At 30.5% G+C, this 26,169-nt stretch overlaps 1 protein-coding gene across 1 annotated transcript; it reads left to right on the top strand.

Moving 5' to 3' along the window:
• The first annotated feature begins 284 nt into the window (after window positions 1-284).
• Window positions 285-23,966, top strand: LOC139489055 (centrosomal protein 20-like). Its single transcript, XM_071275157.1, has 5 exons — window positions 285-399; window positions 4,634-4,831; window positions 5,421-5,505; window positions 7,453-7,583; window positions 23,603-23,966. The coding sequence occupies exons 1-5, from the start codon at window positions 372-374 to the stop codon at window positions 23,641-23,643; spliced, it is 483 nt and encodes a 160-aa protein (XP_071131258.1). The 5' UTR covers window positions 285-371; the 3' UTR covers window positions 23,644-23,966.
• Window positions 23,967-26,169: the final 2,203 nt, after the last annotated feature.

The raw sequence follows: 26,169 nt of genomic DNA, 5'->3' as shown, positions 1-26,169 counted from the left end.
TTATAAGATAAATAATATGTTCTAAAACACAACGATCGAAAAGTAATCTCATAATACAATAATTAAACGTAATACTGGCTGTTATTCATAATAGATTATAAAATATTATGTAAATAATGTTTCATTTTTTTTATTATTTGATTTTAAATTTTGAAAATTGTTATATTTTTCATTTTGCAAAAACTAAAATTGAAGGAAATCCATTGAATATTTTTAAAAGAGTAATATTGAAGCTTTAATAATCGATACTATTTGTCCGGAAATATTCACAAATTCTCCGCATCGGTTTTCTAGTTTTAGAAAAATAATTAGTGTTGGAAACGTCATCATTTCATGTGGTTATTACGTTTTTCGCATCCAATGTAAATAAAATGTCTTCAACACATGAACTAAAAGATGGTAAATGGTTTAAGTTGAAATATGAGTAAAGGAAACTGGTATTTTATCAGTTTTTTGCCAACCTTATATTAATTACTGCAACTTATCGCCGGATAATACATTATGATACGTTAACAAAAGCTGTAAATGAGGATGGTCTAGTGAAAAACCTGTCTGGTCATGTTATTGTTATTTTATATAACGATAAACTGTTTACTTTAACAATCATTTCTACAAACAAGACATAAATTCCGAATAGTTTCCAAAACATATTATATAAAAGAATATTTTCCCAAGAACAAAACTGACTAGAACTATCTATTTATGAAATAACATGATAAATTGTTGTCTAATGTTGATAGCCCCACAGGACGCAATTACAACTGGACGCAATTCTCAGATCTGCAGTGACATCACAACATGTAACTGACCAATCAATGATTAGCATTTTTGTTATGTAAACAATGTTGAGAGGTGATGCGGATAAGATTCCTCTAGATTTTCCATAGACTTATTGCAAATTAATTTAATTGATATATATCGTAACCAGTTGAATATAGTAATTTTACTCTTTTAATACTGTTAAAGACACTATATAATATCTCTATTTTGATTTTTAACATACAATAACCTCTGGTTAAAAAATAATCGGCAATATAAATAATCAGTAATCCCCTTCAAATAGATGAAAAATCTAGAGGATTCCGGATGACATCACCTCCTGACAAATGTAAATGCCAGGATGTCCGGATCTGAGAATTACGAACGATTTCCAATGTTTGCCCTCTGAGATCATATTTATTTATATTTAACAATAAATGTTTTTATAAATAAAAATCCTATTAAAATTCCCTTGTTTTCATGATATAAATACAATTTATGTGCACTTGGTGAATGTTGATTACGATGACAAAATCATTCTGCAAATATTATAAAAACGGCAATCTGGCCTGAAAGTGATATAAAAAAAAAACATAAAGGTAAGTGCATATTGCCTTCTTTTGTTAATATATAGAAAGAAAAATATCTCCTGATTCTGTTCATATGCGTGATGCCTTTTATCTTGCCCAAATAATAATAATAATAATAATAAATTCTTTATTTAAAGAGGGTAAACTCAGTTAGTTACAATAAACTAATCTTCCCTGAGGCCCTCACATACAAATTACAATACAATCAAAACAGATATTTACACATAGTTAATTTACAGTCATGTAGTTCAATTTATTGTTATTAACATAAGATATAATGCTGTTTAAGATGTATACATGTAGTCAAAAAATCAAATGAAAATAAAAAATATACAAATACATTGTAGCAAACATTTCTTATCAGGATTGTGTTAGGTACTTCTTGATACTTTGCTTAAAAGAAAAAGTGTTTTGAGCTTTACGCATTTTGTGTGGTAGTTCATTCCATAATAATGATCCAGAATAAGCAAAGGATATCTTAAATAGTTCAGCTTTTGGCAAATAACCCCACAATTGACGTTTTATAGACTCTACCCTATTTATGGTCAAAAGAAAATATGTTAATTTTATTGAAAAGTCCAGAAAACTCTGAAAGAAATATTGACCTATAATATAAAAAAAAAATCATAGATGAATGATAAGTACACAACCGAAATGGATAAACTTGAATTTAGTGCTCCTTTAAAGGAGGAACTTGCACAAAAACAAAAAAAATCAGAAATCTTTCCTTTACACATGACCGACATTTCGTCTGCAACCACTGCTGAAGTAATTGAAGTAAAAAACAAACTTGTGCATCTTATTTTCCTATGAAATTGTGTTTGAGATAAAGATTAATGTATGCTTTATCAATCTAGACTATTGTCATTGATTTCTTCTGCAAGATATATCAATATAGTGCTGTTCGGAATTGCGTCCATATGTGGCTCTCTTGACCCGTAAAAAGCGGTCACGCAAATCTTACTAAAGTATCCTAACATGCCTAACATGAATAAAAATTTATGTGGGATATGATGCAAAATGGAAAGCCTGACATACATCTTAAATTCTATGGTATAAACAATTCAAGAAAAGTAGTCTTTGACTACATAAAAAAAATATTAATCATAGTTCAAAAATCGTTCGTAATTGTGTCCGCTAGGACCTTTTAATATTGGGACTCCAGGATCAGGGGTTTGTAAGCTTGGGATTTCGGGATTGACCCTTTTGGGATATATGGGAATCTTTTTTTTCGGATTTCAGGACGTTGTGATTTACTTTAATTAAATTCCTGACCTCAGGATTTCGTGGTTTTAAGACCAGGATTTCAGGATCAGGACCCCTCCTATCCCCCCTCAATGTTGAATCTGTATACCAAAACATTTTGCTTTCATGTGGATCCGTCCCCTCAGTCTGTCCGTTCCAGAATTTAAGATACATACTGTGTATTGTATCAAATCTTTTGTGGTTTAATCAATGCATACAGGAGTTTTTTGTTAGACTGAATGTCATTTTCTTTTCCCCTTTATCTTTTTATGAAAATCCAACGATTTATCTTTTAAAAAATGTTAACCCTCCACAAGACTTAATTGTCAGTGGCTTATCATCTATAACCTTAATCCTAATAATAAAATGCTATTTTATATTTAGAGAACCTACTTTATATAGAACATAAGACAAAGATTTCATAGCGAAAAATTGGGGGGAAAAATATATTTAGTAGCACAATAGCCTGAAGATTTCATAATTATCGGAAAATATTTTATTTCCTCATTTTTCACTATAATTATGAAATCTTCAGGCAACTATGATATGTCATTGTGTTATGTTCTATCAAATGTAGGTACAGTATATATATATATGGTGTACTAAAAAAATATTGACACCGTATGTTTGTGGCATAACATCATGGCCACAAGTTAAATTGTTTTCTGTTTAGTATTAAATTTATATTAAGATCCATTTTGTTACATCTTGTGATCAATTTTATTTGGCAATCGCCAATGGCAGTCAGCAGGGTTTAAGAACATCAGTTGTTCGACCTGTTAGTCAAATGCGTTTTGTTTAAATATACTTTTTCACTTTTTTGGTCTTTCGGAAAATGTTGTTTGTGCTGTTTTTAGACCCTTCTACAACGAAATTTGTTTTACATGCACACGTATAAAAATTGTGGTTTTTATCCAACGCAATCATAGGTTTGAACGTAATTTTCAATTTAGACTCGTTTTATATATTATATACATATATAGTTTTCTTGTTTTGATTATAAGAGGGTATGAATGGTTTACCATGAATGAGAGTATGAATTTGGTTTATAGATAAGACAATAATGGTAAAACAAATGAGGATTAAAAAAAACAATATATACATATGAAAAACAGATAAAAGGTGTGATTAAATCCTCCAATTTTATTATAAATTAAACACTTATTAAAAATGGGTAGGATGGATGTGTGACAAAATGAATTGGGATGGATTAACTCATTCAACTTGGGACAGGAATAACCAGATACCAAACCTTCATTTCATTTCATGTTCACTTTTCTTCACATTCCCATATTGCTATGAAATAAGATATAAAGGTCCAAGTTGTAAAATAAATTGATTGACAATTTGCCTCAAAAGGTAAACCGGTTTCCCTTTTAAAGTCAAATTTATAGTGTTTTGTTGATTTTTTTTTATGAAATAAATATTGTCATGACAATCACAGGCATATGTTCAATCATTTATTTAAGAATCATAAAAAATAGGCTGAATATATCAAAATATCTATCAAATTCATCAAATGACATTTGCACAGCAACTATAAATAACCATATAAAGGTGTTGTATTTCAGCTACATGTATAAGTTCCTTAATTATACATGTACATGTATAATGCAGAGTCACAAGTCATTAAAAGTTGGTAATATGATAGTCTAAGATATGTGTAGGCCTGCAATGCCATGTATGGAATCAGATTATTTTTGGTTAAAGATTGCATGAAATGCAATCAAAACCCTATTGTACTGGCTTCATATTTAAATCTTCCCAGATTTATCTGAATATCACTACCTTTGATATGAACAGAATATAGTGCATTGATCATAACATTCTATCCATCTTATCCATGAACATATCCAGAAATTTTTATCAATGATGTCAACTTTAAAAATTGGAGTTATCTTCCTTTGTCCAGAATTCTTGTTGATTCAACTATTACCAGTGTTTCCCACTGATAAATTTTAGCAATCTTAACCCTTCAGTGCTTACAAGCACTTTGATTCTATTTAAATATTATACATGTATGTTTATTTTCTTTACAGTCATTAAAGATACATTAGAGAATAAAGGAACACTAGGACAGATAAAAGCCAGGATAAGAGCTGAGGTGTTCAATGCGCTGAATGATGAAAGTGAAAATAAACCTCAACTTAGCAATGAAAATTTGATTATAAATGAACTCATCAGAGAGTATCTAGATTTTAACAAGTACAGATATTCATCATCAGTGTTGGTAGCTGGTAAGTTTTTCCAATTCATTAGGCCTACATCTAAAACTTACAAGATTTTCAGCCATTTTTTTTAATAGTACATTAGTTTCTTGATTGAGTATTTTTACATTTGTCTTTTCAGGACCTTTTATAGCTTGCATTGTAACATGAGTTTTACCCATTGCAAAATTATTTTTTATGTGTATGTTAATTGATTACTCTGGATTTTACAGATAAATTCAGTCTCGTGGAAAACAATACTGATCAAAATAACATTCTAATGTCTTTTTGAAAAAGGCTGAAAAATAAGATCTCAAATACTTTATATTTTCAAGTTCAGGGCCATAGAGTGCTCATCTTATAATTCTCCTTCGTCATGTTTGTGTAGGTCAATAATATATATTAGAAAGATGCATGCAATTATTAAAAATATTTGACACCAAACCTTTAGTATACTAAATCTATGGTATACACACAGTCTTCACACAACTTGACTTCTTGCTTATGATAGCAACATCAATTAACTCATCCACATTGGTAAAGATAAGAAAAACAACAAAGAAATAAGCTATGACTTAAAATCATGTTTTAATAATAAATTTATAACTTTTTTTTTCAGAGTCAGGACAACCAAACGTTCCATTAGACAGAGGATTTTTAAGCAGGGAACTGAATATCAGAGAAGACAGAAATTCTAGCTCAGTGTAAGTGTTCCTTTGTTTTTCATTTATTTTTTAAAAGTACATTTAACCTTAACATTTCATTATAACATGTTCTTGGTTTAATGCTATTCTGTCGAATCCTTTTGGTATTGGGGCATGTTGGACAGGAACTTGAAATTGTTGCTACAGATGTTGAATCAAACCTTCTTCCCCATAACGAACCTATTCCAAATCCAAAATCCTCAATTACCATGATTACCTTCATACTTACTGTAAAAGCAGAAATTTTCGTGGAGGATTTAATTTTGTTTATTTTTCGTGGAAAGAATATATATCCACGAAATAAAAAAAACCCATGAAAATTTCACCTTCATATAATATCACTTCCATTTGATGGAAACCATGAAATTAAATCCCCACGAAATCTTAAAAAGTGACAAAACCACAAAATTTAAACTCCATGAAAATTAATATTTCTTGCAGTATATGTATGAACATTGGTTTGGTCTTTTAAATGGATATATTTAGAAAGTTTGTTCCTAAATCATGTGAAATACAAACCTTTACATGGTATCACTTATAGGGTCTGTGTCAAAATACAATTATTTTATGCATTTTTAGGTCTAAAAGCTTTAAAAAAAACTTTGGCCTCAACCTATGATTCAAAATTTTCTGTACCCAAAAGGTGTCGAGATTAATAATGAATCACAAGACACAAATTCTAGATCAAGGGTGGAGGATTTTTAAAGTAGATTAAATGGGATGAATTAGGAATAAATGAACTAAAACTAACGTTTCAACACAAATTGTTCATAATTAGGTTGTCATAACATCAAATTTTATAATGTGAACGGTAAAAAAGAGGTTTGTTAGGTCAGTCAGTGGGCCCCCCTTACAAAAAGTTCTTGATCTGCCACTGATATACATACAAAACTAAAATCCCAAGTAAATTTCAACAAGATGAAAATTCTGCTGAGTAACCTCATTATACAACTTTTAGTGTCTGTATTCTAAATTTTCATAGTTCACTAGCATTTGGATACAACGTAAAAATTAAAGACAAAATACAAATGACCAACCAAGAAATAGTGAACAAGACTCAAGATTCTGAGGATTGGTATTTAAATTACAATATAATTAAAGATACTGTGGGACATACTAAAGCTTTAATCACAATAACACAGTAAAACCCAATTTGAGTTGACATGTAGTGCCAGTATACAATGCAGCATGTGTAGTTTTAATAAACTTCAACCTAATGAACAGAATATAGGGATGGTTTTGCCAGTATACAATGCAGCATGTGTAGTTTTAATAAATTTCAACCTAATGAACAGAATATAGGGATGGTTTTGAGCACTCAAACTCCTGCCTTCTTGTACACTCCAAACAGTGCAATTATAAAAGATTCATATTATTGGAATGAAATGAGATGTGTTGTTGAATAAGACATTGACCAAATGACAAAAAATAACCAATGTATTTTGTGGCCGACATTCAGTCTTCAAAAACTGACAGTTCATGGGTACTTTTTTTGTAGATTGAGGATAACTTGCATTTCATTGATATTTGATTTCGTTGGTTTTGTCGAAGTCTGCATAAATTCCTATTGCAAATTTGTAATTCGTTGGTCATTAGAATTAATGGAACTACATTGTAGGCCAGTAGGGTAACCACGAAAATCCATGAAATTGGTATCCAACTAGAACTTATTAATTCACAGTATGTCATGCTCTAAATCCTTCCAACAAGTCCAAGTCTTAATCAAGTATAAAGAATGGAAGATACAAGGAGTAAAAATCTGTTCAGGAGAATTACGGCTCTGTAAAACCATTGTCTTCCTTATCATGCTTATAGATCAGAATCATACATGGGAAAGTTTTTGCAATCTTAGATTGATGTGAATTTAAGTAAAATAAACCCTTGTGTAAATTAAAGTATATATTTCTAGGTTGATTAATTGAATATAAGTTCTTGTTTGCTTTACAGACCTTTATTATATGGGTTGGTATCTACATATCTAAAAGAAAATAGAAAACCAACAGGTCGAGAGGCTTCACCACAGAGAAGTCAGGGTCCAGGCAGGGGAGCTTTTCTAGAGCAGCTTAGGCAAGACTTGGGTAAGCAGAAGGTGTAAATATTTACATAGTAATGAGGGTGTGGACAGAGGTTTACAGAATAGAGAATAATGCCAGGGCTAAAATATATTTTAAACAGAGAAAAATTGACTAAAAAAAATAAGAATAGAGAATAATGAAGTGCCTAAAATATAAAAAAAAATAGAGACATAATGCATAAGAAATTTAAAACAAGAATGTGTCCCAAGTACACAGATGCCCCTTCCACACTATCATTTTCTATGTATAGTGAACAAGGAAACGCGGTCAAAACTCAATATGTTTAAACATTTGAAAAATGGAAATTCAAACCTGTAGATTATTTAAAAATAAAATTGAGAATGGAAATGGGGAATGTGTCAAAGAGACAACAACCCGACCAAATAAAAAACAACAGCAGAGGGTCACCAACAGGTCTTCAATGTAGCGAGAAATTCCCGCACCCGGAGGCGTCCTTCAGCTGGCCCCTAAACAAATATATACTAGTCCAGTGATAATGAACGCCATACTAATTTCCAAATTGTACACAAGAAACTAAAATTAAAATAATACAAGACTAACAAAGGCCAGAGGCTCCTGACTTGGGACAGGCGCAAAAATGCGGCGGGGTTAAACATGTTTGTGAGATCTCAACCCTCCCCCTATACCTCTAACCAATGTAGTAAAGTAAACGCATAACAATACGCACATTAAAATTCAGTTCAAGAGAAATCCGAGTCTGATGTCAGAAGATGTAACCAAAGAAAATAAACAAAATGACAAAAATACATAAATAACAACAGACTACTAGCAGTTAACTGACATGCCAGCTCCAGACTTCAATTAAACTGACTGAAAGATTATGATTTCATCATATGAACATCAGGCACAATCCTTCCCGTTAGGGGTTTAGTATCATACCATCATAACATATATGAGAAGAACATAACCCGTGTCATGCCAACAACTGTTTTTAAAAAAATAATGTGTTTAGTTCCGATGCAAAGACCTTATCAGTGACTCAATATTAACGCCAAAATATGCAATCTTTAATGACTTGACAACAGTATCGTAATTATATCCCTTCTTAATAAGTCTATTCAAAGGTTTTGTAAGTTTCTGAGGTGAATACTGACACCTTTGTGCTTTATAAAGAATATTACCATAAAAAATTGGATGTGAAATACCTGAACGTATTAGAAGTCTGCATGTTGAGCTATATTTACGAATGATGTCTTTATACCGATGATAAAATTTAGTAAATGTTTTGACTAGTTTGTGATATCGAAAACCCTGGTGTAATAATTTTTCAGTAATACATAAATTTCTCTCGTTAAAATCTAAAACATTGTTACATACACGAGCGAATCGTACAAGTTGAGATATATAAACACCGTAAGATGGTGACAAGGGAACGTCACCATCTAAAAACGGATAATTAACAATAGGAAATGAAAAATCATCCCTTTTATCATAAATTTTAGTATTCAGCTTTCCATTAGTGATATAGATATCAAGATCGAGAAAAGGGCAGTGGTCATTGTTAGTATTAGCTTTATTTAAAGTAAGTTCAACAGGATAAATTTCATTAATATACATACTGAAGTCGTCATTATTGAGAGCCAAAATATCATCCAAATATCTAAAAGTATTATTAAATTTGTTTATCAGATGTTGTTTCGATGGGTCTTTGCTTATTTTTGTCATAAATTGTGACTCATAACAATACAAAAACAGGTCCGCAATAAGTGGTGCACAGTTAGTCCCCATTGGAATTCCGATAATCTGACGATATACGGAATCCCCAAAGCGAACAAAAATGTTATCTAGTAAAAATTCAAGGGCATATATAGTATCAAAGCATGTTCAATTAACATAGTTTTTTTGTTTATTGCTACTAAAAAATGACCTAAAAGAGTTTGAACATATATATTCACATTCTGATTTTTTGAATGCCCATTTAATTAGGTGTGTGAATTTTTTCTTAATGAGAATGTGAGGCAATGTGGTATACAGGGTAGAAAAATCAAAACTTTGAACAGATTCAAAATCACCAATATAAGCATGCAATTTATCAAGTACTTCCAACGAGTTCTTGACACTCCAAAAGTAATTTATTCCACTATTTTCGAAGGCCTTATTTGAACAATTTATTATCAGGTTTTTAATTGTACCAAGTGTGCTGGTAAGAAGAATAGACAATTTAGTAGTTGAACAATGGCTTGAAGACGAAATAAATCTATATTTGTAAGGGGTTTTGTGTAGCTTCGGAAGCCAATACATAGTTGGGACTTTCATTGTATATGGCTCTGCTTGTAAAGCGGAGGCTAAAAGATTATGTTTGTTACAGATTTCGTTTTCTGCAAATGGAGTCAGTTGGAATGTTGGTGAATTGGTGATTTCCTTTTTCAGAACCTCAATGTAAAATTTACGTCAAACAATAATAATATTATTAGCAGCTTTATCTGCCGGGACAAAAACAAATTCCTTGGCTAGTTCTTTTAGTTTATGTTTGATACGAGAAATAGGTTTATTGTGGTTATTGTTTATAGTAAAATGTTCTTTAAAATGTTGAATACGTATATCAACTATCTTCATTACTGAATTAAAAAAAGAGTCCAAAGATTTTTTGTCAGCATTTTCCCGTTTTATCCATTTCATACAGTAAGTATGGAGTGAGTCGTTGATGATATTACGACACTCATTCCAATTAATAATTGACGGGGGACGATATTTAGGTCCTTTACTGAGGAATGATTTTAACTCTCGGTCTTGAACGATGTTAAGATCTCCTGTTATAAAATGGGAAATGGGTCCATAAATATATTCGGAATTACTGCAATTACATGAAGTAGGTGTATTTTCACTGATATTAACATCTTTACACAATTGACTATAATTAAACACAAATTTCCGGGTAGATTTCTTGTAAATATAACAAATAAGAGGTAGCTCAGTATTGTCAAAATATCCAGGAATTTGTTCTTTAACAGAATGGTCGTTAAATATACCGGCAATATTTACAAAATCAAAGCCTTTATTGACATACTTAATTTTAATAAAATGTTTTTTATGATCTTCAGGGCGATCAATTTTGGGAAATAATTTAGAATAACAATATGCCATAATAATTTGAACAATTTCATACTTAGGACTGCTATATGAAATTGTGTTGCAATCCTCCAAAATTGTATTTAACCTGTTAACCTGTAACGAACAGAGTTTTGTTAACAGATAATGTCTGCCGTTGTTTTTTGAAATGGAAATTAGGTCCGAAATATTGGTATGATTGGCCCGAAATTTTCTTTGATTGCGATTTGTTCTAAGACCGTGAGAACGTTTTTTACGAACAGTTTTAGAAACTATATCCAAAATGTTAACGGAATTGGTTCTAGGTAGCAATACACAGTTAGGAAAAAAACTTAAAATTGACACTCATAATTTTTAAACACCCTCTTTCCCCTCCTGTCTAACAAAGAAGGCTTTATATGTGTGTTATGCATGTATATACTTGTAGAAAGAAAATCTTCCATAGATTTGATTTTTAATGGTCATAAGGGTAAAATATAATCCCTTTTGGCTGTAACCATGGCAACAATCTGCATTTCTTAGATACAAAATATAGCAAAAAAGGGGGGTGAACATGTCACAAAAGTCTCCTAAATTTGGTCTAAAGGAAAATTTCAATGAACTACAGTGATACCTTTCCTGAATCCATAGGTTTATATCTATCAAGTGGTCCAAAAAAAATCATATGCTTTCCTGCTCGTTTTTCCATAAAATTGAATTGAAAAGATCGAGCGCAAAATCTTTGTTGATAAACACTACAATAATTTATGGACCTATGAACGGTACGGATAGGAAAATACGGACTGTCAATCATAGAAATGGCCTATAAAACATGTTAAAATCAATCTAAATGGTCATATAAACCCACTAAGAAGGCTATATTATTCTTCAATTATCTAAAAATCAATTTTATTGTACAAAAACTTTCATATTTAAAAAATTCACAGGGGCCATAATGCGAAACTAAACTTCTAACTGTGTATTGCTACCTTAAGGATTAACATTTTTTTCCCCAATTCCACTTTAAATGGATTTCTGTTTTCTACTAGTTAAAACGAGCATTTTCGCCTGCTTGTTTTGAAAATCGGTTCAGAAATAAATATTTTATGAAGGTTAGCAGTTGACACTGAAATGCAACAAAAAAGTGATTTTATGAAACATGCCATGTCAAAGTGCATTTTCTCCTTTTTTAGTCAATTTTCTAAAACTATACCTTCTAACCCTGTCTTTTCTTGTTTAAAAACTTAAATTAACCTTAACAGTAGACAACTTTTACAAGTTAAAGCTATTTTAAAGCTCTAGAATGTCAATTTTATTGTGTATTACCATACCAAAGCCTTGGTTAAAATTTAGTAAATACTGAATTTATTTATAACAGCGGGAAAAAATTTAGGCTTAATTCATGCTAAATTGTGACTTTATACTTGCTAAAATAATAAATTTGATTTAGTCGAATGAAAAAATATAAAGCGTTCCCTTTTAAGGTTTCTACATAACGCGCAATCTTCTTTTCCAAGGGGTAGCCAATAAAGTATCAATTTATAACGGAACCAAGTCTTTGTGTCAAAATGTCTATATTGGTTGCTAAGGACAATAAGCAACAAAACTAACATATACTGTCATACTTAAGGTTGTTTCTCCCTTAGAATTGTACCTATTACATAAATATCAATAGTTTTGTGGTATGTTTGTCTAAAAAAAGCAATTATTTGCTTTGTCAAATGCCATAAGGTAGCAATACACAGTTAGGAAAAAAACTTAAAATTGACACTCATAATTTTTAAACACCCTCTTTCCCCTCCTGTCTAACAAAGAAGGCTTTATATGTGTGTTATGCATGTATATACTTGTAGAAAGAAAATCTTCCATAGATTTGATTTTTAATGGTCATAAGGGTAAAATATAATCCCTTTTGGCTGTAACCATGGCAACAATCTGCATTTCTTAGATACAAAATATAGCAAAAAAGGGGGGTGAACATGTCACAAAAGTCTCCTAAATTTGGTCTAAAGGAAAATTTCAATGAACTACAGTGATACCTTTCCTGAATCCATAGGTTTATATCTATCAAGTGGTCCAAAAAAAATCATATGCTTTCCTGCTCGTTTTTCCATAAAATTGAATTGAAAAGATCGAGCGCAAAATCTTTGTTGATAAACACTACAATAATTTATGGACCTATGAACGGTACGGATAGGAAAATACGGACTGTCAATCATAGAAATGGCCTATAAAACATGTTAAAATCAATCTAAATGGTCATATAAACCCACTAAGAAGGCTATATTATTCTTCAATTATCTAAAAATCAATTTTATTGTACAAAAACTTTCATATTTAAAAAATTCACAGGGGCCATAATGCGAAACTAAACTTCTAACTGTGTATTGCTACCTTAAGGATTAACATTTTTTTCCCCAATTCCACTTTAAATGGATTTCTGTTTTCTACTAGTTAAAACGAGCATTTTCGCCTGCTTGTTTTGAAAATCGGTTCAGAAATAAATATTTTATGAAGGTTAGCAGTTGACACTGAAATGCAACAAAAAAGTGATTTTATGAAACATGCCATGTCAAAGTGCATTTTCTCCTTTTTTAGTCAATTTTCTAAAACTATACCTTCTAACCCTGTCTTTTCTTGTTTAAAAACTTAAATTAACCTTAACAGTAGACAACTTTTACAAGTTAAAGCTATTTTAAAGCTCTAGAATGTCAATTTTATTGTGTATTACCATACCAAAGCCTTGGTTAAAATTTAGTAAATACTGAATTTATTTATAACAGCGGGAAAAAATTTAGGCTTAATTCATGCTAAATTGTGACTTTATACTTGCTAAAATAATAAATTTGATTTAGTCGAATGAAAAAATATAAAGCGTTCCCTTTTAAGGTTTCTACATAACGCGCAATCTTCTTTTCCAAGGGGTAGCCAATAAAGTATCAATTTATAACGGAACCAAGTCTTTGTGTCAAAATGTCTATATTGGTTGCTAAGGACAATAAGCAACAAAACTAACATATACTGTCATACTTAAGGTTGTTTCTCCCTTAGAATTGTACCTATTACATAAATATCAATAGTTTTGTGGTATGTTTGTCTAAAAAAAGCAATTATTTGCTTTGTCAAATGCCATAAGGTAGCAATACACAGTTAGGAAAAAAACTTAAAATTGACACTCATAATTTTTAAACACCCTCTTTCCCCTCCTGTCTAACAAAGAAGGCTTTATATGTGTGTTATGCATGTATATACTTGTAGAAAGAAAATCTTCCATAGATTTGATTTTTAATGGTCATAAGGGTAAAATATAATCCCTTTTGGCTGTAACCATGGCAACAATCTGCATTTCTTAGATACAAAATATAGCAAAAAAGGGGGGTGAACATGTCACAAAAGTCTCCTAAATTTGGTCTAAAGGAAAATTTCAATGAACTACAGTGATACCTTTCCTGAATCCATAGGTTTATATCTATCAAGTGGTCCAAAAAAAATCATATGCTTTCCTGCTCGTTTTTCCATAAAATTGAATTGAAAAGATCGAGCGCAAAATCTTTGTTGATAAACACTACAATAATTTATGGACCTATGAACGGTACGGATAGGAAAATACGGACTGTCAATCATAGAAATGGCCTATAAAACATGTTAAAATCAATCTAAATGGTCATATAAACCCACTAAGAAGGCTATATTATTCTTCAATTATCTAAAAATCAATTTTATTGTACAAAAACTTTCATATTTAAAAAATTCACAGGGGCCATAATGCGAAACTAAACTTCTAACTGTGTATTGCTACCTTAAGGATTAACATTTTTTTCCCCAATTCCACTTTAAATGGATTTCTGTTTTCTACTAGTTAAAACGAGCATTTTCGCCTGCTTGTTTTGAAAATCGGTTCAGAAATAAATATTTTATGAAGGTTAGCAGTTGACACTGAAATGCAACAAAAAAGTGATTTTATGAAACATGCCATGTCAAAGTGCATTTTCTCCTTTTTTAGTCAATTTTCTAAAACTATACCTTCTAACCCTGTCTTTTCTTGTTTAAAAACTTAAATTAACCTTAACAGTAGACAACTTTTACAAGTTAAAGCTATTTTAAAGCTCTAGAATGTCAATTTTATTGTGTATTACCATACCAAAGCCTTGGTTAAAATTTAGTAAATACTGAATTTATTTATAACAGCGGGAAAAAATTTAGGCTTAATTCATGCTAAATTGTGACTTTATACTTGCTAAAATAATAAATTTGATTTAGTCGAATGAAAAAATATAAAGCGTTCCCTTTTAAGGTTTCTACATAACGCGCAATCTTCTTTTCCAAGGGGTAGCCAATAAAGTATCAATTTATAACGGAACCAAGTCTTTGTGTCAAAATGTCTATATTGGTTGCTAAGGACAATAAGCAACAAAACTAACATATACTGTCATACTTAAGGTTGTTTCTCCCTTAGAATTGTACCTATTACATAAATATCAATAGTTTTGTGGTATGTTTGTCTAAAAAAAGCAATTATTTGCTTTGTCAAATGCCATAAGGTAGCAATACACAGTTAGGAAAAAAACTTAAAATTGACACTCATAATTTTTAAACACCCTCTTTCCCCTCCTGTCTAACAAAGAAGGCTTTATATGTGTGTTATGCATGTATATACTTGTAGAAAGAAAATCTTCCATAGATTTGATTTTTAATGGTCATAAGGGTAAAATATAATCCCTTTTGGCTGTAACCATGGCAACAATCTGCATTTCTTAGATACAAAATATAGCAAAAAAGGGGGGTGAACATGTCACAAAAGTCTCCTAAATTTGGTCTAAAGGAAAATTTCAATGAACTACAGTGATACCTTTCCTGAATCCATAGGTTTATATCTATCAAGTGGTCCAAAAAAAATCATATGCTTTCCTGCTCGTTTTTCCATAAAATTGAATTGAAAAGATCGAGCGCAAAATCTTTGTTGATAAACACTACAATAATTTATGGACCTATGAACGGTACGGATAGGAAAATACGGACTGTCAATCATAGAAATGGCCTATAAAACATGTTAAAATCAATCTAAATGGTCATATAAACCCACTAAGAAGGCTATATTATTCTTCAATTATCTAAAAATCAATTTTATTGTACAAAAACTTTCATATTTAAAAAATTCACAGGGGCCATAATGCGAAACTAAACTTCTAACTGTGTATTGCTACCTTAAGGATTAACATTTTTTTCCCCAATTCCACTTTAAATGGATTTCTGTTTTCTACTAGTTAAAACGAGCATTTTCGCCTGCTTGTTTTGAAAATCGGTTCAGAAATAAATATTTTATGAAGGTTAGCAGTTGACACTGAAATGCAACAAAAAAGTGATTTTATGAAACATGCCATGTCAAAGTGCATTTTCTCCTTTTTTAGTCAATTTTCTAAAACTATACCTTCTAACCCTGTCTTTTCTTGTTTAAAAACTTAAATTAACCTTAACAGTAGACAACTTTTACAAGTTAAAGCTATTTTAAAGCTCTAGAATGTCAATTTTATTGTGTATTACCATACCAAAGCCTTGGTTAAAATTTAGTAAATACTGAATTTATTTATAACAGCGGGAAAAAATTTAGGCTTAATTCATGCTAAATTGTGACTTTATACTTGCTAAAATAATAAATTTGATTTAGTCGAATGAAAAAATATAAAGCGTTCCCTTTTAAGGTTTCTACATAACGCGCAATCTTCTTTTCCAAGGGGTAGCCAATAAAGTATCAATTTATAACGGAACCAAGTCTTTGTGTCAAAATGTCTATATTGGTTGCTAAGGACAATAAGCAACAAAACTAACATATACTGTCATACTTAAGGTTGTTTCTCCCTTAGAATTGTACCTATTACATAAATATCAATAGTTTTGTGGTATGTTTGTCTAAAAAAAGCAATTATTTGCTTTGTCAAATGCCATAAGGTAGCAATACACAGTTAGGAAAAAAACTTAAAATTGACACTCATAATTTTTAAACACCCTCTTTCCCCTCCTGTCTAACAAAGAAGGCTTTATATGTGTGTTATGCATGTATATACTTGTAGAAAGAAAATCTTCCATAGATTTGATTTTTAATGGTCATAAGGGTAAAATATAATCCCTTTTGGCTGTAACCATGGCAACAATCTGCATTTCTTAGATACAAAATATAGCAAAAAAGGGGGGTGAACATGTCACAAAAGTCTCCTAAATTTGGTCTAAAGGAAAATTTCAATGAACTACAGTGATACCTTTCCTGAATCCATAGGTTTATATCTATCAAGTGGTCCAAAAAAAATCATATGCTTTCCTGCTCGTTTTTCCATAAAATTGAATTGAAAAGATCGAGCGCAAAATCTTTGTTGATAAACACTACAATAATTTATGGACCTATGAACGGTACGGATAGGAAAATACGGACTGTCAATCATAGAAATGGCCTATAAAACATGTTAAAATCAATCTAAATGGTCATATAAACCCACTAAGAAGGCTATATTATTCTTCAATTATCTAAAAATCAATTTTATTGTACAAAAACTTTCATATTTAAAAAATTCACAGGGGCCATAATGCGAAACTAAACTTCTAACTGTGTATTGCTACCTTAAGGATTAACATTTTTTTCCCCAATTCCACTTTAAATGGATTTCTGTTTTCTACTAGTTAAAACGAGCATTTTCGCCTGCTTGTTTTGAAAATCGGTTCAGAAATAAATATTTTATGAAGGTTAGCAGTTGACACTGAAATGCAACAAAAAAGTGATTTTATGAAACATGCCATGTCAAAGTGCATTTTCTCCTTTTTTAGTCAATTTTCTAAAACTATACCTTCTAACCCTGTCTTTTCTTGTTTAAAAACTTAAATTAACCTTAACAGTAGACAACTTTTACAAGTTAAAGCTATTTTAAAGCTCTAGAATGTCAATTTTATTGTGTATTACCATACCAAAGCCTTGGTTAAAATTTAGTAAATACTGAATTTATTTATAACAGCGGGAAAAAATTTAGGCTTAATTCATGCTAAATTGTGACTTTATACTTGCTAAAATAATAAATTTGATTTAGTCGAATGAAAAAATATAAAGCGTTCCCTTTTAAGGTTTCTACATAACGCGCAATCTTCTTTTCCAAGGGGTAGCCAATAAAGTATCAATTTATAACGGAACCAAGTCTTTGTGTCAAAATGTCTATATTGGTTGCTAAGGACAATAAGCAACAAAACTAACATATACTGTCATACTTAAGGTTGTTTCTCCCTTAGAATTGTACCTATTACATAAATATCAATAGTTTTGTGGTATGTTTGTCTAAAAAAAGCAATTATTTGCTTTGTCAAATGCCATAAGGTAGCAATACACAGTTAGGAAAAAAACTTAAAATTGACACTCATAATTTTTAAACACCCTCTTTCCCCTCCTGTCTAACAAAGAAGGCTTTATATGTGTGTTATGCATGTATATACTTGTAGAAAGAAAATCTTCCATAGATTTGATTTTTAATGGTCATAAGGGTAAAATATAATCCCTTTTGGCTGTAACCATGGCAACAATCTGCATTTCTTAGATACAAAATATAGCAAAAAAGGGGGGTGAACATGTCACAAAAGTCTCCTAAATTTGGTCTAAAGGAAAATTTCAATGAACTACAGTGATACCTTTCCTGAATCCATAGGTTTATATCTATCAAGTGGTCCAAAAAAAATCATATGCTTTCCTGCTCGTTTTTCCATAAAATTGAATTGAAAAGATCGAGCGCAAAATCTTTGTTGATAAACACTACAATAATTTATGGACCTATGAACGGTACGGATAGGAAAATACGGACTGTCAATCATAGAAATGGCCTATAAAACATGTTAAAATCAATCTAAATGGTCATATAAACCCACTAAGAAGGCTATATTATTCTTCAATTATCTAAAAATCAATTTTATTGTACAAAAACTTTCATATTTAAAAAATTCACAGGGGCCATAATGCGAAACTAAACTTCTAACTGTGTATTGCTACCTTAAGGATTAACATTTTTTTCCCCAATTCCACTTTAAATGGATTTCTGTTTTCTACTAGTTAAAACGAGCATTTTCGCCTGCTTGTTTTGAAAATCGGTTCAGAAATAAATATTTTATGAAGGTTAGCAGTTGACACTGAAATGCAACAAAAAAGTGATTTTATGAAACATGCCATGTCAAAGTGCATTTTCTCCTTTTTTAGTCAATTTTCTAAAACTATACCTTCTAACCCTGTCTTTTCTTGTTTAAAAACTTAAATTAACCTTAACAGTAGACAACTTTTACAAGTTAAAGCTATTTTAAAGCTCTAGAATGTCAATTTTATTGTGTATTACCATACCAAAGCCTTGGTTAAAATTTAGTAAATACTGAATTTATTTATAACAGCGGGAAAAAATTTAGGCTTAATTCATGCTAAATTGTGACTTTATACTTGCTAAAATAATAAATTTGATTTAGTCGAATGAAAAAATATAAAGCGTTCCCTTTTAAGGTTTCTACATAACGCGCAATCTTCTTTTCCAAGGGGTAGCCAATAAAGTATCAATTTATAACGGAACCAAGTCTTTGTGTCAAAATGTCTATATTGGTTGCTAAGGACAATAAGCAACAAAACTAACATATACTGTCATACTTAAGGTTGTTTCTCCCTTAGAATTGTACCTATTACATAAATATCAATAGTTTTGTGGTATGTTTGTCTAAAAAAAGCAATTATTTGCTTTGTCAAATGCCATAAGGTAGCAATACACAGTTAGGAAAAAAACTTAAAATTGACACTCATAATTTTTAAACACCCTCTTTCCCCTCCTGTCTAACAAAGAAGGCTTTATATGTGTGTTATGCATGTATATACTTGTAGAAAGAAAATCTTCCATAGATTTGATTTTTAATGGTCATAAGGGTAAAATATAATCCCTTTTGGCTGTAACCATGGCAACAATCTGCATTTCTTAGATACAAAATATAGCAAAAAAGGGGGGTGAACATGTCACAAAAGTCTCCTAAATTTGGTCTAAAGGAAAATTTCAATGAACTACAGTGATACCTTTCCTGAATCCATAGGTTTATATCTATCAAGTGGTCCAAAAAAAATCATATGCTTTCCTGCTCGTTTTTCCATAAAATTGAATTGAAAAGATCGAGCGCAAAATCTTTGTTGATAAACACTACAATAATTTATGGACCTATGAACGGTACGGATAGGAAAATACGGACTGTCAATCATAGAAATGGCCTATAAAACATGTTAAAATCAATCTAAATGGTCATATAAACCCACTAAGAAGGCTATATTATTCTTCAATTATCTAAAAATCAATTTTATTGTACAAAAACTTTCATATTTAAAAAATTCACAGGGGCCATAATGCGAAACTAAACTTCTAACTGTGTATTGCTACCTTAAGGATTAACATTTTTTTCCCCAATTCCACTTTAAATGGATTTCTGTTTTCTACTAGTTAAAACGAGCATTTTCGCCTGCTTGTTTTGAAAATCGGTTCAGAAATAAATATTTTATGAAGGTTAGCAGTTGACACTGAAATGCAACAAAAAAGTGATTTTATGAAACATGCCATGTCAAAGTGCATTTTCTCCTTTTTTAGTCAATTTTCTAAAACTATACCTTCTAACCCTGTCTTTTCTTGTTTAAAAACTTAAATTAACCTTAACAGTAGACAACTTTTACAAGTTAAAGCTATTTTAAAGCTCTAGAATGTCAATTTTATTGTGTATTACCATACCAAAGCCTTGGTTAAAATTTAGTAAATACTGAATTTATTTATAACAGCGGGAAAAAATTTAGGCTTAATTCATGCTAAATTGTGACTTTATACTTGCTAAAATAATAAATTTGATTTAGTCGAATGAAAAAATATAAAGCGTTCCCTTTTAAGGTTTCTACATAACGCGCAATCTTCTTTTCCAAGGGGTAGCCAATAAAGTATCAATTTATAACGGAACCAAGTCTTTGTGTCAAAATGTCTATATTGGTTGCTAAGGACAATAAGCAACAAAACTAACATATACTGTCATACTTAAGGTTGTTTCTCCCTTAGAATTGTACCTATTACATAAATATCAATAGTTTTGTGGTATGTTTGTCTAAAAAAAGCAATTATTTGCTTTGTCAAATGCCATAAGGTAGCAATACACAGTTAGGAAAAAAACTTAAAATTGACACTCATAATTTTTAAACACCCTCTTTCCCCTCCTGTCTAACAAAGAAGGCTTTATATGTGTGTTATGCATGTATATACTTGTAGAAAGAAAATCTTCCATAGATTTGATTTTTAATGGTCATAAGGGTAAAATATAATCCCTTTTGGCTGTAACCATGGCAACAATCTGCATTTCTTAGATACAAAATATAGCAAAAAAGGGGGGTGAACATGTCACAAAAGTCTCCTAAATTTGGTCTAAAGGAAAATTTCAATGAACTACAGTGATACCTTTCCTGAATCCATAGGTTTATATCTATCAAGTGGTCCAAAAAAAATCATATGCTTTCCTGCTCGTTTTTCCATAAAATTGAATTGAAAAGATCGAGCGCAAAATCTTTGTTGATAAACACTACAATAATTTATGGACCTATGAACGGTACGGATAGGAAAATACGGACTGTCAATCATAGAAATGGCCTATAAAACATGTTAAAATCAATCTAAATGGTCATATAAACCCACTAAGAAGGCTATATTATTCTTCAATTATCTAAAAATCAATTTTATTGTACAAAAACTTTCATATTTAAAAAATTCACAGGGGCCATAATGCGAAACTAAACTTCTAACTGTGTATTGCTACCCTAGATATATGCTTTCGGGTCGATCCGGCCCATATGTAAAGTCGATCCGGCCCCAATAAAAACAAATATTTCTAAGGAATAAAAATAACTATATATTAATTGTAATTCATAAATGTTTATTATTTTTATTATAATGTTAAAGGTGTACGGTAAAAAAAAGTAAAAAAGGCCTTTGAAAAATATTTTCTTTATATGAGTATAAAACAACTAGGTTGATTATGTCTTTTAATTTTATTACAAGTTTTCAAGATTATATTAAAACGTATATAAAAGAATTCAGACATCAACATTAATCAGCAGTAATTAGCATATTCTTTCAATTGACTGTGATCCTAACAAGTCTTTCATCTTGTGTAACATGTAATAACAAATAGTTACATACATGAACGGTACAAGCCGATCCCCAAGCTGATACATATAAACTTTGCTTTTCTTTTTAAGTTTTTTTTAAGAAAAATATATTGACCATATCCGATGTTACAAAAAAAAGTGTTATAGAATAGAATAGAATATTTTTATATGTTATAGAAGCCTATGATGTAACCTAAAAAAATACAAACAATTATTATGATATACACCAACCAGAAGATCAAACTATAAAGACCTTGTTGAAAAACAGATTACGTAACTTTAATTAATCAGCATTGGATTGAATTTAAAAGTGATTACGAGTGGCATTACCTTAGTTCATAATCAGCAGACAACTGTTGAATAAACAAACCAATTATAAACTAATGATTTGATTAAATAAGTCATAATGATGCGTTAAATTTTATAGCTCCATTGGACTGTAAATATTTATTTAGTTTTTCTGTTTGTGAACTGAATAAAATAAAAATCGCCATGAAATTCAAAGTAAAAATTATCATGGAAAATAACTTCATAATTTAAAAATGTAGAAACTGCGATACAAACAGACACAATAATACTAATTTTCGTATCGATTTAAAATTAATAGTTCTTTAACTGGTACTCCAATACTTCACTGACCTGTTGTCGGCGTCCATCATCGATTGGACACTTTTTTCAAATTTCATTTATACTGTTAAAGTTTGTGTGACAAATTCCTCCAAAATCAATATAGTTAATTCATATTTTATTATGGGGCCGGATCGACTTGGGGACGGATCGACGTGGGCCGGATCGACTTGGGCCGGATTGACTTGGGGCCGGATCGGTTTGGGGCCGGAACGACCGGATACCTAGATATATTACCAATTCCCATGATATTATCATTTAGACCGAGAGGGTAAACTGTCTGTAATTTTTTAATCCAATTTAATTCAATTATTTTCCGTGATCGTACAAACTTTGAATGCGATTCACCAGGCTGCTTATTTACTACTAGATAAGATAAGATAAGATAAGATAAGATAAGATATTTTTATTTCCAATTATGGGCCCCAAAGGGCATAAACATTACAACATCAATAATACAATAAAAAAAAAAAAAAAAAAAAAAAAAAAAAAAAAAAAAACTTCTAAAGGTTGGACTGCTAAATATTTAAAAGGATGGTTGTGCTTCTTAAGGTGTTGGTAAATGATACTTTTGAATTTATTGGGTCTTTTAAAACGATACAGATGTTCTTGAGTGCGTTTAGATAAATATCGTCCAGTTTCTCCTACGTACTGTATACCACACCCCGGTTTGTTTCATGTGAGTAAATAAATAATACTGTTTGTTTTTCAAGTTATATCAGTTTCAAAATTTAAGGAAAATGTGCGACCATTAAACGTGGACCTTACCGTATTGTTGGTGGAAAGACGGGGACATGTAAGTCATTTTTTGGCATGACACTTATCGATAGAAGGGTAACCACGATTTTTCTATTATCTCAAGATATAAAAAAAAGACTTTATAACTTCTCTATTCCTTATAATTATTGATTAGAAAATTAAGAATCTGGGGTGTTATTGCCCATGCAAGGAAACAACCATTTACCAGAGTTCGAATGATATTGATGTAAGCTACTAAAGGCCACATTGCACCCTTCAGCAATGAGCAAAACCCATACATATAGTCAGTTATACATGTCCTGGCATGACAAAATGTGAAATAATTCAAACAAGAACAATAGACTTGATTTACAACAAAACCAAATTGAGTCAAACTGGTCTTATAAGATATTAAACTTTTTATTTTAAACAGGTCAAAGAGAAGGTGAAGATGCTGTGATAATAAAACGGTGAAAAGACGGACATTAGAATATTTGGTCCTATTTATTTTGTCAAATCATGGTGATTATGAGAAAAGAGAAGGCCAACACCCACAACACAAAAACAAAACAGAGAATTTTTGTATGTTCATAGACATTCTGAACTAGATTTTACATGTATTTCTGTTTTGTAAATCTATTTATTTGATAGTATAATTTGAATGTATGCTATTGACTTTTTGTTAGTCATGATTATAAAGAAGAGACTACATTTTGCAATTTGTTTAATTGTCTGTGTCTTCTTTTTATATCTCAAGTGTAGATAACAATTTTACATTAAATTGACTTTTGTATATACATATATTGTTAATTATTTATATAGTTTTATAATAAACATCAGTGAAATTATTTGATTTTAAGTTTTTAACCAGAAAATGTAGTCCAAAACCAGCTAATTGAATGGTGAAAAGTAGATAATTTATGTGTGTAATGAACTGCTATATTTTTTAACCCAAATCCCTGAAACTCACAAGCCTTAGGAACTAATAATTTCTTTCTTAAGGGGGCCCGTGAATTTTGCTATTTTTTCTATAAATAAACTTTATCCTATACTTAATAAATATATAAAACAAAAAATATTGGGTTAAGTTCACAATCTGCATTCAAATGAAGCATGCATTTTTGTTAAGGTATATTTTTTCTGTTGAACAAATAGGAGAATAAAGGTAATATCGAAATAAAAAAAAAAACTAAATTACAGAAATCACTTTAATTTTACAATAGTTTAGTTTAAGTACATGTTAATTGAAAAAAGTAATAAAAAAATATAGGTCACCAATGAGTTCAAAAAGATGTTTCAATTTTATTACAAAAAAAGGAGATAATTTGGAGCTTTTTCAAAGATATATACATTTTAAAAGTAATCTGGGGCCAAAACAAATTGATTTTTTTGGTTGCTTTTTGTACCATATCATAAAGTAACAACTAATAGTGTAATAAATACAATATGTACTGAAAAAAAAAATGCTGAATTTTTTTTACCCTTGAGCAAAATTTATGATGATGATGAATTGCTGCTGAATGTCCATTTGCAAATAAATAGGCATAATCATGATGAGAAATATTAACACTGCTTTGTACAAAACTAATACTTAGCTGGACCAGCCTTAGATCTTACTCTTAAATGCTGTGTGCATAGTGTAGAAGCTGCATATAACAATTTTACTGTCTTTAGTTTGACCTGGTCAGGGTTCGAACCCATGACCTCTTGCAATCGAAGTGAACACAGTCAATTTTTGTTATGCCCCTTGGAAATATTAATTATACTGAAAATTGCATCATAACCTCTCATTTGATCAGTTCTTGCAAGATATTTATGAAACTTAAAATAATAGGTTCATATTAGCAATGTCCTGGATGTGTTAAAAAAAATCAGTGCTTATCAATTTTTTAAAATAGTTATGCTCCTTGGAAATAATAATTATATGGAAAATTCATCATTAGTACTCTCATTTGTTCAATTCTTGCCAGATTTTTATGAAATTATATGAAAGGTTCATTTCAGCAATGTCTTGGACGAGTTTAATCACCATGGTAAGGTGCCAGTCAAAAAATTTCGAAAGAATTCCGTCTCTTGATCAATTATTTTTAAGAGTTTTTTTGTTTTTTGGTTTGTTCTAATATTGTAAACACAAGGTCATCTATATTTGGTGTATGGAATGGTTGTGCATATGTTTGTCTGGCAATTATCATCTAAGCATGACCTCATTTCATGGTTCAATGGTCAGTCTTTAGTTTACCTGGTTTAGTTTGTTTCTTAGATATGATGTGCAATAGGTCAAGTTGGTCAACTATATTTAAAGTATTTAATGATTGTAAGGTGCACATCTATCTGACCTTGAACTCATTTTGTTGTTCATTGATTAATGTTAAGTTTTCCTGGTTTAGTTTGTTTCTTATATAGTAATATGTGTAATTTGTCAACTATTATATTCAAGGTATATTTGTTGTATAGAATGATAATATTTATTGTTGGTTGCTTTGCGCCACATGAGCACAAAAAGGCTATATCGCGGCGAATGATTATAAGCTGTACATGTATTTTCAGTTTTGTTTATCTGACCTCAACCTCATTTTCTTGGAGTATGTCAAGTTTTTGTGATAGTTGAAGTAAAGCTTTATATTTTAGAACTATCAAAATAAACTCAATGGGTAGTAAAGAAGACGATAGATTGCAGTGTGTGCACTCTTTGTTATTTAAATTCTTAAGAGTTATCTTCCTTTTAGCATATATTGTAATTGTACTGTAACAAAATGTCAACTTGATCTTTAACTTGACAGGGTATTAACTACATAACAATTACCAAATCAATATATCTTCATGCATGACTAAAGTGTGGGAAACTGATGTGAATTTTCTTAGTCCAAGTTCCATAACTCTGCACAAAATCACTAGCTCAAAACAAAATTTGAACTTTGTAAATTGCCATGATATAACTACATACCAATTATCAAATCAATATCTTCATGCACCAAGAAGTGTGGAAAACTAATTTGCCGG

This window comes from Mytilus edulis, chromosome 9 (assembly GCF_963676685.1).
Source record: "Mytilus edulis chromosome 9, xbMytEdul2.2, whole genome shotgun sequence".
NCBI classification, from domain to species: domain Eukaryota; kingdom Metazoa; phylum Mollusca; class Bivalvia; order Mytilida; family Mytilidae; genus Mytilus; species Mytilus edulis.
Note: the sequence above shows the minus strand (reverse complement) of the source record. Positions and strands in the feature narration are given on the sequence as shown.

What these genes read in the sequence shown, in the direction of transcription:
- LOC139489055 (XM_071275157.1), top strand. Translation starts at nt 372, where the DNA reads ATGTCTTCAACACATGAACTAAAAGATG. An exon ending in AACACATGAACTAAAAGATG is followed by an intron (nt 400 to 4,633) that starts GTAAATGGTTTA and finishes TTTTCTTTACAG; the next exon opens with TCATTAAAGATACATTAGAG. An exon ending in ATCATCAGTGTTGGTAGCTG is followed by an intron (nt 4,832 to 5,420) that starts GTAAGTTTTTCC and finishes TTTTTTTTTCAG; the next exon opens with AGTCAGGACAACCAAACGTT.